General features: G+C 41.7%; 1 protein-coding gene across 1 annotated transcript in view; it reads right to left on the bottom strand.

The window, feature by feature from the left end:
• PAPPA (pappalysin 1) overlaps positions 1–17,236 on the bottom strand; it is a gene marked incomplete at its 5' end in the record, with an annotated part of 257,025 nt that overhangs the window by 135,088 nt on the left and 104,701 nt on the right. Inside the window, 2 exons of the mRNA XM_034663722.1 lie at positions 2,423–2,514; positions 7,646–7,774. Of these exons, the coding sequence (XP_034519613.1) occupies positions 2,423–2,514; positions 7,646–7,774 (221 nt within the window). The remainder of the gene's footprint in view (positions 1–2,422; positions 2,515–7,645; positions 7,775–17,236) is intronic.

Below are 17,236 nucleotides of genomic sequence, written 5' to 3'. Positions count from 1 at the left end.
AGTCATTCTGGCTAAAGCAGAGGTGGGAAGTTAGGCCCAAGGGGGGTGGGGAAGGCCCGCCAGGACTGGACTCCCTGTCCAGGGCTATTTCTAAGAGTCTCCCAGGCCCTCCCACTGTGTGCTTAAAATTCAGTTCTTTTTCTTAGAAATAGCGAACCATGTCACAACTGTCACCTCCTCTCTGCACCAGACTCCCATAATCAAGAATATCAAAGACTTCAAATCCATGAGCCAGGGGTCAGCAAAGGTCTGTAAAAGGCCAGATTAGTAAATAGTTTAGGCTCTTTGGGTCATAGGGTCTCTGCTGTACCCACTCAGTAATTTGTAGCAGGAAAGCAGCCACAGACAATATGTAAAGTAACGAGTATGCCGTGTTCCGGCCGGACTTTATGTTCCAGTAGAGGCAGCAGGCCAGTTCTGGCCAGTGGACTGTAGTTTGCAGATCTCTTCCGTGGATGAAGAGATTCTATCTGTAGCAGGCTACCTTGTTTTTGTGTATTGCTGCATAGTGCCAAAGCACCCCAGAATGTGGGCATCAGGGCCACCCAAGCACCTCTGTTAGGGTCCCATATCCTACCACATCCTCCCTTCCTTCCAGAAGCACTTAAATTACACGCCACCTTAGTGGGAGCGAAACAAGTAGATATTCTCCAGCATGATCTGGGAGTGATGCTGGGTGTCACGAGGATGACAACAAAGGCAAGTAGCTCGTGGGCATGGGAAATAGTCACACACCTTGGAAACAGCACAAGTCAAGTGCAGGTAAGACCTTTAGAGACCACCTAACCTAATCCTTTGGAATTGACACTAGGTAAACTGAGGCCCAGACTAGGGAAGCAACTTGGCCAGTGTTATGTGGCAAGTTCTCAGCACAGTGAGGACTAGAGCCTGGTTTTCCTAATTTTCAGCCCGGGCTCCTACCGCCACACCACTAGGCTAACATCAAGTTTTTACCAGGGACCATGCTCAAATCAACAGAGCAAAAAAAAAAAAAAAAACCCTTCTGTCATTTAAAAACCCTTCTGTCATTCTGCCTGGAAATTCTCCGTCTTTCCTTCCTCCATGTGTTCCTTTCTTCCATCCACGGTTAGCTGTGGGACACCTCTTATTGTGTTGCTGAGCCCCCACTTAGTGCCAAGGAGACAGTAGGTGCTCAATCCGTGCGTGCTGAGGATGCACTAAGGGTGAAGGATACATGGTGAAGAGCTCACAGCGCTCACAATCTCCCAGGAGAAGGAAGGTCTAAATGTGTCCCTGTATGTATTGCATGGTGCACTGGGTGTTATACACAACTAATGAATCATCGAACTTTACATCAGAAACCAGGGATGTACTGTATGGTGACTAACATAATATAATAATAAAAAAACATTTAAAAAAATGTGTCCCTGTAATGCACGGCGAGAATGTGATGACATTTCCTTCTCTTTCGTCTTCCTAGAAAATTGCCTTTCAGTGTGAAATCTTCCCACCAATGTTCTCATCCCCTCAGTAAGCTGCCCCTTCCCTCTTCAGATAGAGCACCTCTGTCTTTTGTACTTGCAAATGAATTGTGATTAGTTCTCACCTCCAGCCCAGGGGATTAGCCAGGGGACCTTTGATCTTCAGGTATCGATTTGCATCTTAAAGGAAGTATGATCTCATCTGAGCCAGCTCAAAATTCCATCCCTGCCCCCCAAGCCCTGTCTGTTTACCAGCCCCGGGCTGGTCAGGGCCTCCCAAGTGGGGCTGTAACAACAAGATCAGCCAGACTCCTGGAGAAGCCAGAGGAAAACAAATTTCCCATCGGACTCGGTAAAGGTGGGAAAAGGACCTTTGCTTTCTAAACACAAGCTGGTCTGCTCTTCCTCCACCCTCGCGTCAGAGAGACGGCCCGAGCTTCTGAGTGTGCAAAGGGGACTGCCGGGGTTCCCGGATCTTGGCTGGAGGTTGCGCAGCACAAGGAGCTCGGCGCGTGCTGAAGAATCAGGTTCAAGCCCTGGTTCTGTCTCCAATCACTTCTAACCCACGAGATTCCAGAGCACTTTCATCATCTCTCTGGCTCTTGAATTTTCTCATCTCTAAAGCGAGAATACAAGCCTGAAAAGTCTATACTCCTCACCCTTCTGGAGAGCTGGCGTGAAGAAGAGCAATGACGTACGGAAGGAAGCAGCTAGCTTGGAAAGGAGTCACCAGCAGCGGTGCTGTCACTCACAGGAGGGAATAGAAGCTCCTTGCGGGCAGGAGCATTGGCCCATTTTTGTGTTTCCCATTGCTGTGTTCCCTGGTGCCTCAAACACGGTCTGGCCCACAGGAGGCAATCAGTGAATGTTTGTAATACGAAGGAGTAAATCAGCATTAGTCCTCACTACTGTGTTCCTGACCTGACTGGCCTGCAGAGTCCCCTTCTCCAGCTAAGCCCCGAGAAGTGACAGGAACTTACCGATGCAATTGAAGGAGTCTTCCCGTCGGCAGAAGAGGGAGCAGCCGTCACCACTGAGCTTATTCATGTCATCACACTCTTCACCTTGGCTCCTGCAGAGGGAAACAGAAGAGAGATTTATCAGAGCACCTTCAGAACCGCAGCGCCCACAGGAAAGTCCCTCCCCAGGCCGTGAACTTTCCAAGAGGCCTCAGGCTAGTCCCTGACCCTGAGTGTCCATTTCTTCTTCCTCAGAGATGTATACAGATACACATGTGTAAGACCCTATTACCTTTGCCTTATGTTGTGCTTCCCACAGCAAAGCAGAGTTCCTGCTTCAAACCTGTTCTCCGAGATCTTGTCAGTTAAGCCAGATGGGAGAAAGGAATGGATGAAGGGATGAAGGAACTGACCTTGCTCCCATGTCTGGAAGATCTCGCCACCATTTTAAAATGGTGGATTGGAAGGAAATTTCTGAGCTTCTGAAATATCAATTCTGTTCTTCACTATGCCCTACCTTACCCTCCTCCCTGTTCCCCACGCTCCCCCCAACCGTGAACTTAAAAATAAAGACTTTTTTTTTCCAGTCACATGCTTGGGTCTGGTCTTCCTTTCACTAGAAAATATTGCTCTCTCCATCCGGTGTGTCATTTCACGGTGTGAGGAACTCCAAGACCCGTGGGAACTATGCTGCTAGGAAATAAAAGTGCCTCCTCTTGTTTGTTCATTTCGTTTTGTTTTATTTTTTAGGAATTATTTCTATCACCTCAGGATGGTTCTGCAGAAGCTGGGATGGACAGAAACTGAGCAATGCTGGACTGAGGAGACGAGGAGGAGGAGGAGGAGAAAGAGCTGAAACACTGAATGGATTATCACCACCTGGAAAACTCCCATCCTTTGAGAAACAGAACACTTGGGTTTAGAGCCTCTCATTCCAAACCAGCTGTGTGATCTCAGATGAGTCTCCTAATGTTGATGGGACCATTTAAATCAATAAAGACTAAAAATAATTTAAAATGCTATTCCTTAGTCACAGTGGCCACATGTTAAGCCCTTGATAGCTGCAGGTGGTATGTAGCTAGTGGCCACTGGACTGGACAGCACAGAACATCTTTCCATCACTGCAGAAGAATCCATTGGACCACACGATTCCAGATGCCGAGTGTCTGTGTTCCCACAGGTTCAAATGGAGATAACCATACCCGCTCCTTAGAGCTGGCGCTAGAACGGGATGGAACGTTAACATGGCTGGCACGGCCCATGACAGACAGTAGATGCTCAGGGGAGCAGGGTTCCTGTTCCCACCAGTCCTGGGAGGTCTCTGCAGAGTGTGGGGCAGCTGTCCCTCCCTCCCCAGAGACCAGCTGGGACCTGTCAAAGCATGGGAGAGGCCTCAGACTTTTCCTTTCGCCTGGGCCGTTAACACTGGGTGATGTCTGTTGCTTTTAGGAAGTGCCAGAGTGGCAGGACGGTGCCTTGCAATCCATCCTTGAGACGGCTGGGCCACTGCATGGATTTCTGAAGAGCCTCTCAAGTTCTCTCCTGTCTACAAATGCACGAGCTGAGGAGAAGAGAAGTCCACGTTCCTAGCTGGGCCCATATTTCCAATCTCTGCCAGTGAATCTCGAGTGCTGGAAATTGGTGATAGCCTTGTGTTTCATTGCTATCTCATGGGTTATCTAGGGAGAGTCTTTTTTTTTTTTAACCTGGGCTGGTTTCCCAAAGCCACAAAGAACACATGTAACCCGCCTTCCCTCACCACCCAAACAGTAGGTTCTATTGGTTTAAGCGAAACATTAATGTCACCACAAATATCTTCTAGGCATGGCAGATCCATCATTACACAGAGAGCTTCCGAGAAACCTCCTTTGACCTCCCAAGCTGGAGTGAGTGGCTGTCTTCTCTGTGTCCAAAGACACCAGGCTCCATCTATCATAGCACTTGTCAAGCTGACCACCTTTGCCCATTTACCTGACAGCCCCCTATCTTGGGCTTTCAGATGTCGAAGGAAAGACAGTCTTTGTCATCCTAACCCCACAATGCCTGGCACAGTGCCTGGGATACAGCAGAGTGCACATAGCTGCTCCCTCACTTGTTAGTCTTGCAGGGCTGTTGGTGACACAGCAAGGCGACGGTGAATCCAAATGAAACACGGGCCCTGGGTTTGCATCTTGGTTCTGCCCTTTACTGGGTGTGTAAGCTGGAGAAAGTCACGTCCGTCTTTGTACATCAGTTGCTTCTTCTGTAAAGTTGCTGTAAAGAACCTATTTCATACGGTTGTTGGAAGGACCCAAGGAGATAATGGTGTAGCCCAATGCTCGTGCATAGTGGAAGCTCAATAAATACTTATGAATATTATCATTATATGCTTTCATCCATTGGGGCCTCATTAAGTGTTGAGCCTATCTGAATATCTTTGTAAATTCCCTTAAATATATATAGCGAATCACCACGTATCATCCCATGAAAAAATCCAATTAGCTAAGATGACATTCCTCCTTTTCCTCAAAGTTTTTGTTTGTTTTTTCCTAGGACACCATCCGTAAGCTGCATTTGGTTTTCTACAAAGCATGTCAACAACTATTTGGTAACTTAAGTGATGTCTGTGTTGGATACCCATCCTAGGTAAAAATACTAAAAAACATTACTGAAAACACTTATATTAATAATAATAAAATAAAAAATAATAGTTTTAGATCAGCAAGAGAAATGCTGTTGTTTGCAGCGTTTTACCAATGCAGCTCTATCTGGCTCCAAAATGGACAGAGTTGTCGGTCAGGTTCCACATCTGGCGAGTTTTTTTTTTTTTAAATTCTTTGTGCTAAATTAGAAAATCCCAAATCACAATTATGGGTTGTCAGCAATGACCGCAAGTGTTTCCTGGATCTTCGGGATATGCAGCTCCATCTTGGACCCACAAATGATGGGGCACTCTCCCTGGAGACTGCCTTGCTCAGTTGCTCAGTATTCCATCAGACAACAGCTGAGTCAAGAGCCTGAAGTTGATGTCTTAATGTAGGAGAGAATGGTGAATGGCTTCCCTTTCCCCAGTTGTGTTACATTAAGCACTGGAAACTTCATGTTGGATTGCTGCGTTTGGATAGGATTTTAAACGCACCCAACAGCACATCATGAGTTTCATTCTCTGACAAATGAGGAGCTTTATCTTCTATGCTTGACAAGTCAAATTCTTGGCAATCAGGTGGTTTGCACCATAACTCCACACTTAAAAGTCCTTACGTGATCTCCTCAATATTAAAATCTTGACAAGTCATCTTTCAAATTATAGTTGCAGGACAGTGAAGACATGAATATATACCCCCGAGATACGTCACCTGAGCAAGCCTCTTGAAATTGTGCAAATAATCATTACTGGCCTTGCCAGTGCTAACATTAAAAGAGAAAGCCCTTTCTTATCCCCAAAACTTGAGTTAGTACCTTTCTTATAACAGCTCATATGCTTCAGTCTATGGGGTAGCAGAAACTTGTACATACTATGTTTCTGCACAGCCAAGTTGAAGAGACTAATATACTGGCCATCATCTGAGCATATAGCAGCATGCAATCTTTCCTTCCATACTAAGTCACGACCAGAAAGCAAACTGCTTTCTGACGTCTGTGTGGATGGGCATTCAGGAGCAAATGCTTTACTTGCACAACTGGGTTATCCCTGCTGTGCTCCTGGCCGGTCCTTTGATCTCGAAGCAGGTTTCCAGTTTATATCACATGCCACAAAATCAACGGTTGCAGATGAAATCGCTTTTCATAGCACTCGAGTCAATGATGAACTGAAAGGAAGACTCATCTAGCACTTCTCTTTCATATGTGCTACACCTATGATTCATGGTCTACACATCAGCGGTTTCGTCCAACTGTGAAACAAATGCTTTTTACAGAGCCCCTCCCCCTAAGAAACAGCCATGGCAGTTCCATGTTGCTCAGATATTATGTGACACCCAACAGCGCCATTTAATGAAGGGATTTCGCCAATAGCTGGTTTGCCCTCTCTACGTGTGACGCTTGTCATTAAATCGGCCCATAGTTTTAAAAGTCTCTTAGCAATAGTGTAACTTGCAACCACATCAACAGTAAGGAACACAATTTCAGCAATAAGGAACTTAACTGCAAACGGTTTCTGGTCTCTTTTTCACCTCCAGGGACAAAACTATTCTGTTTTGTAGCCAGAAAACATTTTTGTGCTAGTGTGGGAGGGAAAAAAACTCAAAGGTTTACTTTTACCAATTTTTTAAAAAGATTTTGTTTACTTATTTGACAAAGAGAGAGCACAAGCAGGGGGAGCGGCAGAGGGAGAGGGAGAAGCAGGGTCCCTGCCAAGCAAGGAGCCCCATGTGGGGCTCAATCCCAGGACCCCAGGATCGCAAACCGAGCAGAAGGCAGACGCTTAACCGACTGAGCTACCCAGGCACCCTTCAAGGTTTACTTCAAAAAAATAAATATTTTTAAAAACAATGCAAAAGTCTTGATGGCTTCTTGCCCCTATTTCAAAGTTGTGCAATATCTCGCCCTGTGGACAAGGTGATAAATGGACTGATGACCCAATAAAATCCACTGGTGTAGACATGTGGCTTTGTACTCTCTACTCATGCTTTTCCTTTTTGGCTGCTCATGTGGAGTCTTTACACTTTCTCGTGCCTTTGCCCCCCTCTACTTATTTACAGTCACACTCAGTATTCACTCTGGAGTACTGTTTACTATTTATGGTTTCGACATTATAGGGCGTTAGAAATTTTGTTATTTTTATGAGCCTTTAACCCATTTTGCAAATTGTTCATACAAGATGATACAACAGAAATAACAAATAAATATGCAGTTTTAACAAATTTAAATGCTTACCAGCAAAGAATGTAAAAGTGTTTTGACCCGAATGCCCTGTGTCCTGTTAACTGAATGCCGACTGGAGTGGAAAAGACAAGTCGAGTCCTTGCAGTAGCCATAAAAGGATGAAGAGTAAGACCTTACAGGTAGGAAGTGCGCAATGGTAGCTCCGTCAGAGTCACACATTGTATTACATACTTGAGAAACATACATGTTTGAAAAAGAATTACTGCTTTTCCTTTGAGGCCAGCAAACTACTTGCAGACAAATCAACAGACTGCTAGCAACTGCTGGTAACTCACAGCTCCCACATTGAAGAGTCTCCCACAAGCTCTTCTGGATAGCACCCCGACCATCGTGGCCTCATGAGCATCACCCCCTCCCCATTCGTTAGTTAGATCTACTTACTTCTGGATAATGCCATCGCCACAGTACCCACTTCCGTGGATGTATACGGCAGCAGGCGATGGCTCACTCTCTTCACCTCCCGAAATGCTGATGACCCAGTACTGGTACAGACTGCCGAGACTGAGATCCCTGGGAAACAAAGGAGGCTATTAACAAAGACCATCAGCTACAGAGACACAAGGCTGGGGGGCAGACGAAATTGATCCCCTTGAGTACGTTCTACCAGCCTTGCTTACGTTTGAAATCGCATGCACATTAAGTTATACAATAATTTGTATTGTCTACTGTGGTTGAGGTGCTGTCCTATGCAGGATGGACCACACCAAAATGTACAGCAATGATGACTGGCATCAAATGACAGACAACTGTGAATATTACCAGGTACTTTTATCTTTAATTTAACCTTTATGTTAACCATGGTGGATAAGAACCAGATGGTACGTGGCCCATAACGAAGGTGTTTCGGAGAATGTCATCCAGGAAAATGAAATGGGATAAGCAGGCAGTTGAAAATATCATGCCAGATTCTCTAGGCATTGGTCTGATCTTTCCCCCTCATGGTAGGCACTGAACAGAAACCCCATCCCATGAGCAAGCCCCTTCCTTATGCCGCACATCCAGTGAGTGTCCTCCTCTCCACCTCTTGCTCTTCTCTGTCCCTCACTCTTGACTAAAACAGCAACAATTGCAGCAACTGAATGTCAGGCTTGGGGTGACACACCTTGCATGTATTTTCTCATTTGAGGATCAAAGCAACCCTACACGTGCACTAGTGTTTTCACGTTTATTTTACAGATGATAAATCTGATGCATAGAGAGCTTCATCAGCTTGCTTATGATCATACGCTACTATGTAACAGCCTGCATTCTAGCCCCCTAATCCCTAGTTTAGGCCTGTTTTAATAATCTCATCCCTTGCAAGGGGGGATTCTGTCCCGAAATTACAATTGCAGGCACTGGTGACTGCCAGATTCTCAATTTGCCTAGCCTGCATCTCCCCTCTGCTCTCAAGACCTCCCAGTGCAATGTCTGCTCCCACTTCCTCACACTCAGCCTTACTCCAGATTTCCCCCCTCCTCTTCCTCAGCCCCTTTCAGCTCCCTGCTTGAATTCATCCTGCCATCAAACCTGGCTGCTGCCAATTATCCTCCAAGGCAGAGCCACATTTATGTCAGTTCCACATCACCAAATCACAATGCCCATTTCTTTTTTGACCATTTTCAAAGGGGGATGTTATTTCCCTTTTTATCTCCCTCTGCATTATTTACTTTTTAATAATAAAAAAGTGCCATGGGAAAAAAACCCCACAAAAATGAGAATGATGAGAATTCCTATTAAATTCCAGAGTTGGGGGGGTATTTCATAAACAAAAGGATGATGTCAAAAAATCTCAAGTTCTCCTGCCCATCTGTTGTTTCAGCTGCTGTTAGGGCCGGGGCTGTTTGGATAAGGCCAATAAGGTAACAGGTGCAGAGGCAATGGGCAGACATCTCCTGACTCTCAACACAGTGATGAGTATGAGTTTATGAGCACTGAAGGACTCTAGTGAGGAATATAACCTTCCTGAGAATGCTGGATGTTACCCCAAAGAGAGTTTGTTTTGGCAGTGCTGGAGCAAAAAGCAATATGGGGGGGGGGTAGACCAGAAGTCCCTGGGGATTCCATCAGTGTTCTGTCAACCAAAGTTTGGTAGGTAAAATACATACAAATCTTGAAATGTTATTCGTATGAATGTACGAGTAACTGTTGCCTTGTAAACTTCTGGGATGCTAATTTGTAGATATGGGCTTTCTTTCTTCTTTTTAAAAATGTTTATTAGATATTTTATCCACCTCTACACTAACAAACGTATACATTTTCCGGTGGTGCTTCTAAAACTGAAATATTGTGGCGGTGGGGAGGGTGGATTTCCCGGGTTACACACAGAGGCACAAGATAAAGAAGACGTGCATTCTATTGTATGTTCATTCTCCTCTAAAATATGGAGGCATGTTTTATATTAAACAAATATGGCTGTGTTATGAAATAAAATAAGAAATTTTCTTCAGGCCACATCGCAGGCCACTGGGGGCATATGGCCACTGTCTGAAGCAGATGGAGCACTTCTGCGGCAAGCAGGAGGGTGTGAAAAGTACTTCTCTACATTGTGTTTTTCATTTGTAGTGTGTGTCACAAATGATTTATGGCTGATAATATTTAAGGTGCTCTGCTCATATTGGTGAACGTTTCCCTCCTTCCCCCTACACTGTCCTCCCTCCTCCCCTCTTCCTCCTCCTGCTTCTCGATAAACACAAGTCAGAAGCAAGCAAACATGTGTTTCTACCTTGGCTTCATCACTTCAACAAGCTGAGAAGTCAAAGGCAGGTGTTTCACTGCTCTGAGCCTATTTCGAATTAGTCATCAACCTGACCTCACAGCAGTTTCCTACAGACTGAATGTGAGAACACACAGAAAGCACATATGTGCCCAGCCTATGACAGTTAATAAATATTAACCCATTATAGTTAATGTCAATATTCATGTTCACTGGAGTTCTGCTATGCTCTCTTTGGTAGAAGGGATGGAGTGACAGCCACACGTAACCTTGGTTAGGCAAACCCATGAAAGTGGGGCCAACAGCTATTGTGTGCGCCACAGCTTAGTGGAAATTCTCTTTTCTACCACGTCATTTGGCTACAAGACCCTCAGTGCCTGCAGCTTGCTCTCACTCCACGTGGTTATTCCAACTTCTGAAAATTCTGGATCCCAGAAGGTTTTTCTTACCCTGGGGCAAAATCTGTCTCCCCATAACTTCCACCCACACCTCCTTCTCACCCACTAGCATCACACACAACACATCTGATTGGGAGGAAGACCTTGATAAGCCTCCTTCTTCCAACTGTGTGTGCATGGCTTATGTATCCTTATCTCATGGAAGCCTGACAGCAGCTCTTTGAAGCAGGGGTTGTTTCCCAAGTTTTCAGATAGGAAAATAGAAGCCCAAGTCACTCCTTTGGTAAAATGGTAGAGAAGGGGGTAGAGAACAGTACCACTGCTATTAAAAGTATTGTTTTTCCACTGAAGAATCCTTGTGATAAAACTACATTTTCTCCGAGTTGAAATCAAATTAATGCCAAATGAGGGCCCCTTTCTAAAGAATCTTGGTAGAATAGAATTCCTTCGAAGGATGGGCTAGTGGCCTCTGAAGGCTTTGCTGGAGGTGAGGACCTATTTCATGGATGGTCTAAAAGTGGGACATTGATGTCAAGTTGTTCCTTTTAGCTGCTCCTAAAATCTGGAAAGCCTTATGCTGTCACTTGAATTCCTACCTCCCCTGCATCTCCCACCTCCATGCAGACCCTAAACCCCATCACCTTTCCTGCACCCCAAAAGCTTCCATGCCATTCCCTCTACATCCCTGCTTCTGCCAATATCTCAACCTTGACATCTGAACAGCCCCTGGTATCTCCCTTTTCCAGGCTTGCTAATACCATCAGAATATTCTGAGGTCCAAAGCCACTCCCCAGCTCAAAGTCTTCTTTAGAGCAGTGATGGGGGCATACTACCAACCCCAAACTCCCTATTTACTCTTTGATGGGAACTAAAATGTTACCACTTCATCTGAAACATGATAAATTGCATCATTTCTGATTTCTTTCATAGAATTCTGAGTGTCATTTATTTTTTTTAAAGCTAACCTCCATTGGAATTTAATGGTCAATTCCTCAAACTGCATCTCAGATTGATTTCACACGTCCAGCTAATAAATTAAAATTGCGGTACTGAAATAGGATGAGATTGCCTGGCTACTTTTGAGGGGTTACTTTATGCATCTTTTGTATGACTTAAAAAAAAAAACAAACAAACACTGTTAACAGTTAGCCATTGTTCTTTCACAAATGTCTCAAGTGATACACCAGCCTTGGGTTTCCATTTCTGGCAATTATAAACAAAACTAGTGGCATTTTTAACTGCTATGATTTTTCAGTATTTATCCTCAGAAATGTCACATTGATGGTAATGTATACAAGATCTGGAGCCCAGTCTTTTTTATTTTTTGAAGATTTTAAGTGATCTCTACATCCAATGTGAGGCTCGAACCTACATCCCCAAGATCAAGAGTCACACTCTCTACCAACTGAGCCAGCCAATGCTGCCTGCAGCCCAGTCTTTGAGTAAAATTTAGTTACAGATTATGAAATCATTATCTTAAAAATATTATTATGTACACAAATATCCATAAGGAGGCTAAGCACCATCTGACCTGGCTCTTGGCAAAAATGCATATTTCTTAAAGTGTTGGTGTGTAGTTCATATTGTGATTGGTCCGTTAAAACCCATCTGAAATCTACAAGTAAGTCACTTGACTTCTTTGGGTCTGTTCTTCTACTGTTTAAGTAGGATATATGATTCTTGTCCCATGCCCGAAGAGAGGGACAGAGAGCCTCATTGCAATATAGAAGCATCCCACTTTGCTGCTTCCAGGAAACACTCTCTAAAGCCTCTTGACTCCCCCTTATTGACACCCTATTGTTTCCATATCATACCATTCACTGATCACACTCTGTCCCTCCACATAATCTGTAACTAACTGTGTCATGCTTTTCTGAAACTCCTTCTTCCACAATAATAGCAATTGTCATTTTCATTTGTTGCCTATTTATCACATGCCAGGCACTATGCTCAGTACTTTCTATGAATCATCTCATTTAACCAAAACAATATTTCCTTGAATAATTATAATAATCGCTCCTTTCAGATGAAGAAAGTCATATTTGGGAAGGTTACTCTACGGCCCACAGTGACACTGCTTTGGGGGACAGAGACTTGAGCCACGTCTAACTCCATCGCAAGACAGCACTTTCTGGAGGTTGTGAACGAGAAAATACTGCAGAACAGAAGATAAAAAGACCTAGTTTTGAACCAAGTAGAGTCCACATACAAAGACCCCTTGGAAAGTTCTAAACATTAGGAGAAAGACAAACATTGCCTTTAACACTACCACTACCACAAGCCATTTCCTTTCTCTGACCATCCACTTCTTCATCTGTGAAATGGAAATCTGGGAAGATGATCAGCTCTGCAGTGCATAGTTCTAATTTCATGAGAAATGTACTGTTGCATCTTTTCTACCAGCTAGAAGCTGCCTCAGCAGTTAGGCTTGTGCACTGAGAATGGGTGTAGTTCAGGATTTACCACCCAGATCGCCTGAGCTGGAAGATGTGGTGGGGGGACCACCTAGGATGCCTCTGGCTCAGGAAAGAGTCCAAATCTTCCAGTTATGCCTTGGGCTGAGAATCAGAGGGTAATACCCGGGCACTTTGTACACCAATTTCCAGCCAAGAGTGGGACGAGAAGGAAAACAGTCACTTTTTGAGCCTGAGATGATTTGCCAAAGAACTTTACACATACCATTATTATTGTTTTAGTTAGAAAATATATCAGTTATACAGTCAAGTACAGAGAACACTATAAAAAATGTCCTTGGAAGGCTCACTATCCAGATTTGTCAAATTGTAACACTGTCGTATTTTCTCCATCTCTTATTTTTGTTGTAAAAAGAAATAAGATATACTGTTTTGTATATTTGCTTTCAATCCACCTGTGTGTTCTTCCCTCTCTATCATGAATGTTTTTATACTTTTTATACACAGGTACTCTTTTGCATATTTTAAATTTCATAAATGTTCTAATGCCATATTTATCAGTATGCAGCTGGCATTTTTTTTTTGCCCAGCGTTATTTTTGAGATCACACATATTGATACATGCAAAACTAGCTCATTATTTTCACTGACATAAGTATTTTATTGTATGAATATACTGTATTGTATTTGACCATTCTTTTCTTGATGGGCACCTAGTTTATTTCTATTATTACTATTAATTTTTAAATTTTTTTATTAGCTTCAGAGGTAGAATTTCATGGTTCATTGGTTGCCTATAACATGCAGTGCTCATTGCATCAAGTGCCCTCCTTAATGCCCGTAACCCAATTACCCCATTCCCCCACTCACCTCCCCTTCAGCAACCCTCAGTTTGTTTTCTAGAGCTCAGAGTCTCTTATGGTTTGTCTCTCTCTCAATTTTCATCTTATTTTCTTTCTCCTTCCCTTCCCCTATGTTCATGTGTTTGGTTTCTCACATTCCACATGTGAGTAAAATCATTATGGTTTGTCTTTCTGACTGACTTATTTTGCTTAGCAAAATACCCTCTAGTTCCATTCATGTCATTGTAAATGGCAAGATTTCATTCTTTTTGATGGCTGAGTGATATTCCTGAAACCATAAGATACCTAGGAATAAACCTAACCAAAGAGGTAAAGGATCTATACTTTGAAAACTATAGAACATGTATGAATGAAATTAAGGAAGACACAAAGAAATGGAGAAACATTCCATGCTCATGGGTTGGAAGAACAAATATTGTTAAAATGTCTAGGTTGCCCAAAGCAATCTACACATTCATTGCAATCCCTATCAAAATATCATCAGCATTTTTCACAGAGCTGGAACAAACAATCCTAAAATTTGTATGGAACCAGAAAAGACCCCAAATAGCCAAAGAATGTTGAAAAAGAAAACCAAAGCTGGAGGCATTACAATTCTGGACTTGAAGCTGTATTACAAAGCTGTAATCATCAAGACAGTATGGTACTGGCACAAAAACAGATGCATAGATCAATGGAACGGAACAGAGAACCCAGAAATGGACCCTCAAATCTATGGTCAACTAATCTTCAACAAAGCAGGAAAGAATATCCAATGGAAAAAAGATAGTCTCTTCAACAAATGTTGAGAAAATTGGACAGGCACATGCAGAAGAATGAAACTGGACCATTCCCTTACAGCATACACAAAAATAAACTCAAAATGGATAACAGACCTAAATGTGAGACAGGAATCCATCAAAATCCTAGAGGCAAATACAAGCAGTGACCTCTTTGATCGTGGCTGCAGCAACTTCTTGTTAGACACAATTCCAAAGGCAAGGGGAAAAAGGCAAAAATGAACTACTGGGACTTCATCAAGATAAAAAGCTTCTGCAGAGCAAAGGAAACAGTCAACAAAACTAAAAGGCAACCCTACGGAATGGGAGAAGATATTTGCAGATGCCTTATCAGATAAAGGACTAGTATCCAAAATCTATCAAGAACTTATCAAACTTAACAGGCCAAAAACCAAGAACTGCAGTCAAGAAATGAGCAGAAGACATGAACAGACATTTCTCCAAAGAAGACATAAAATTATTACTATTATTAATTCTGTTTATTTCCAATAATGTTACTTTTAAACATTGTGTTCATTTTCCTTTGTACAGACAGCAAGAATTTTCTGAAAAGAAGTATCTAAAGTGGTATTGCTCGGTTGAAGGTAATCGCATCTCCAACTGTATAGTTATTGCCAAATTATTCTCCCAAATGGTTGTACCAATTAACATACTGTCAACAGAATTCCCAATACTCCAGGTCTTGGTCAGCACTTGATTCTGCCTAACATTTAATTTTTTTTGCCAATTTGATGGATATTAAATGACATTTAATTACTTCTTCATTTTGCCTTTCCCTGATTACTAACAGGCCTGAGTATCAGTTCATGTGTTTGTTGACCACGTAGATTTCTAGCTGTGTTATTTGCTTGTTCATCACTTTTGCTTTTTAAAATTGGGTTCTTTCTCTCTCTCTCTCTTTTTTTTTTTTGCTATATAAGTACATTTACGTATACTGGATACTAATCCTTTGTAATTAAAGTTACTGAAAATACTATTTCCAAGTCTGTGACTCCTCTTTCATTCATTCTGTTTATGCTGCTTTGTTGAATAGAATTTTTAAATCATGTCCTTCATGATTTGTGCTTTTTATGTCTTCTTGAATAAATGTTTCTTTCCTCCAAGGTCATAAAATAGTCACCTCTATTTCCTCTGAATAGTTCTGTGGTTTTTATTTTCACATGTATGGCTTTAATAATAAACAATATAGTTTTTAAAGTGATGTGTGGTAATGATTGCTTTCCCTTCAAATATGGATGAACCATTTGTCCAGAATTTTTAATATAATTATCTTTTCACTACTGAACTGTAATACCACCATTGCTGTATATCATTCTGTACTTACATAAGTTTGCTTCTGGGTTATCTTGTTCATTGGTCTATTTTTTTCTAATCATCTTATCAATAGCACTTTGTCTTAATTTCCCTAGTTTTATAAAAGTCTTGATTTATGCTACAAGTCCATTCTATACTTCGGTTTTCTCCTTCAAAAGACCCCTATGCTCTTCCACGTGAATTTAAAGTTTCATTTTTTAAAATGCCTTTTGGGATTTAATTCCAATTTCATTGAATTTATAGATGTATTTGAGGAGGAAAGACATCTTTATGATATTGCATCCTCCCATTTATACAGACAGTTTACTTTTTATTTATTTAGGTCTCCTTTTATGGTTTCAGTAAAGTTTTAAAGCTTTCTTCGTAAAACTTGGGATGACACTTTATTAGGAATATATTCCTAACTTTAAGCATTTATAGATGTCAGAACTAAATAAATGGTAGCTTTAATCTATCTACTCACACACATATATACACACTTCTACATGCATATCTATAATTGTATGTTCATATTTGGGGGCTGATAAAAATAACTGAGTTTTATAAATTGACATTATATTTAGATGTCCTCACAGATTGTTTTGTTAGTTCTAATACTTTGTTGATTCTTATTTTCTATGTATTCTCTTATAGGTGAGGATAATAATAGTTTGTTTCTTCATTTACAATGCTCAGAATTTTTACTTATATTTCTTGTCCGCCTGGGCCAGGTAGGACCAAAGGTTACTAGGAATTCTTGGATTGACCCTGGGATCAGAAGGAGCCTCTCTCATATTTTATCACTAAGCACAATACCTGCTGTATTTCAGTACATACCCTTGAGTAGATAACGATGTTCCTTTCTATTCCCAGATAACTTTGTTTCGTTTGCTTTGTTTTGTTTTGCTCATGAAGGGGCCTGATTTTAACAAGAGACTTAAATTTGGCATCTAGTAAGACAATCTTGTTTTCAAAAAAGTCATTTAATATGCTAGTATTGTGAATTACTGGAATCCAGAAACCATCTAACATTAGAGTCTCTTCTCATTCTGGGATAATCCTGACTAGGCACAGGGTGCGTGTTCGCATGAGTGTGGGGGTTTTAATATACTGCTGAATTCTGTCTGCTAATAGCTTACACAAGACTTTGCTTCTTGGTTACATATTAATTTACCAAAAAGTTTTCCCTTTTTCATTTAATTATCTATTTATTTATGTATTCACTTATGTATGTGTTGCCTCATAGAAGTAATGTTCGAAAAAAATAAATAATGTTCTATGTGATACTGATTCTTTTGATATTTGTTGTTTTCTGGCCTATGACATGGTAATTAATTAAATTTTTATTTTATTTTTATTTATTTATTTATTATTTTTTTAAATGATTTTTTATTATATTATGTTAGTCACCATACAGTACATCCCCGGATTCCAATGTAAAGTTCGATGCTTCATTAGTTGCGTATAACACCCAGTGCACCATGCAATACCTGCCCTCCTTACTACCCATCACCAGTCTATCCCATTCCAC

This window comes from Ailuropoda melanoleuca, chromosome 7 (genome assembly GCF_002007445.2).
Source record: "Ailuropoda melanoleuca isolate Jingjing chromosome 7, ASM200744v2, whole genome shotgun sequence".
In the NCBI taxonomy this organism is placed as follows: Eukaryota; Metazoa; Chordata; class Mammalia; order Carnivora; family Ursidae; genus Ailuropoda; species Ailuropoda melanoleuca.
The sequence above is the reverse complement of the archived record's forward strand: the minus strand, read 5'-3'. Positions and strand labels throughout refer to the sequence as shown.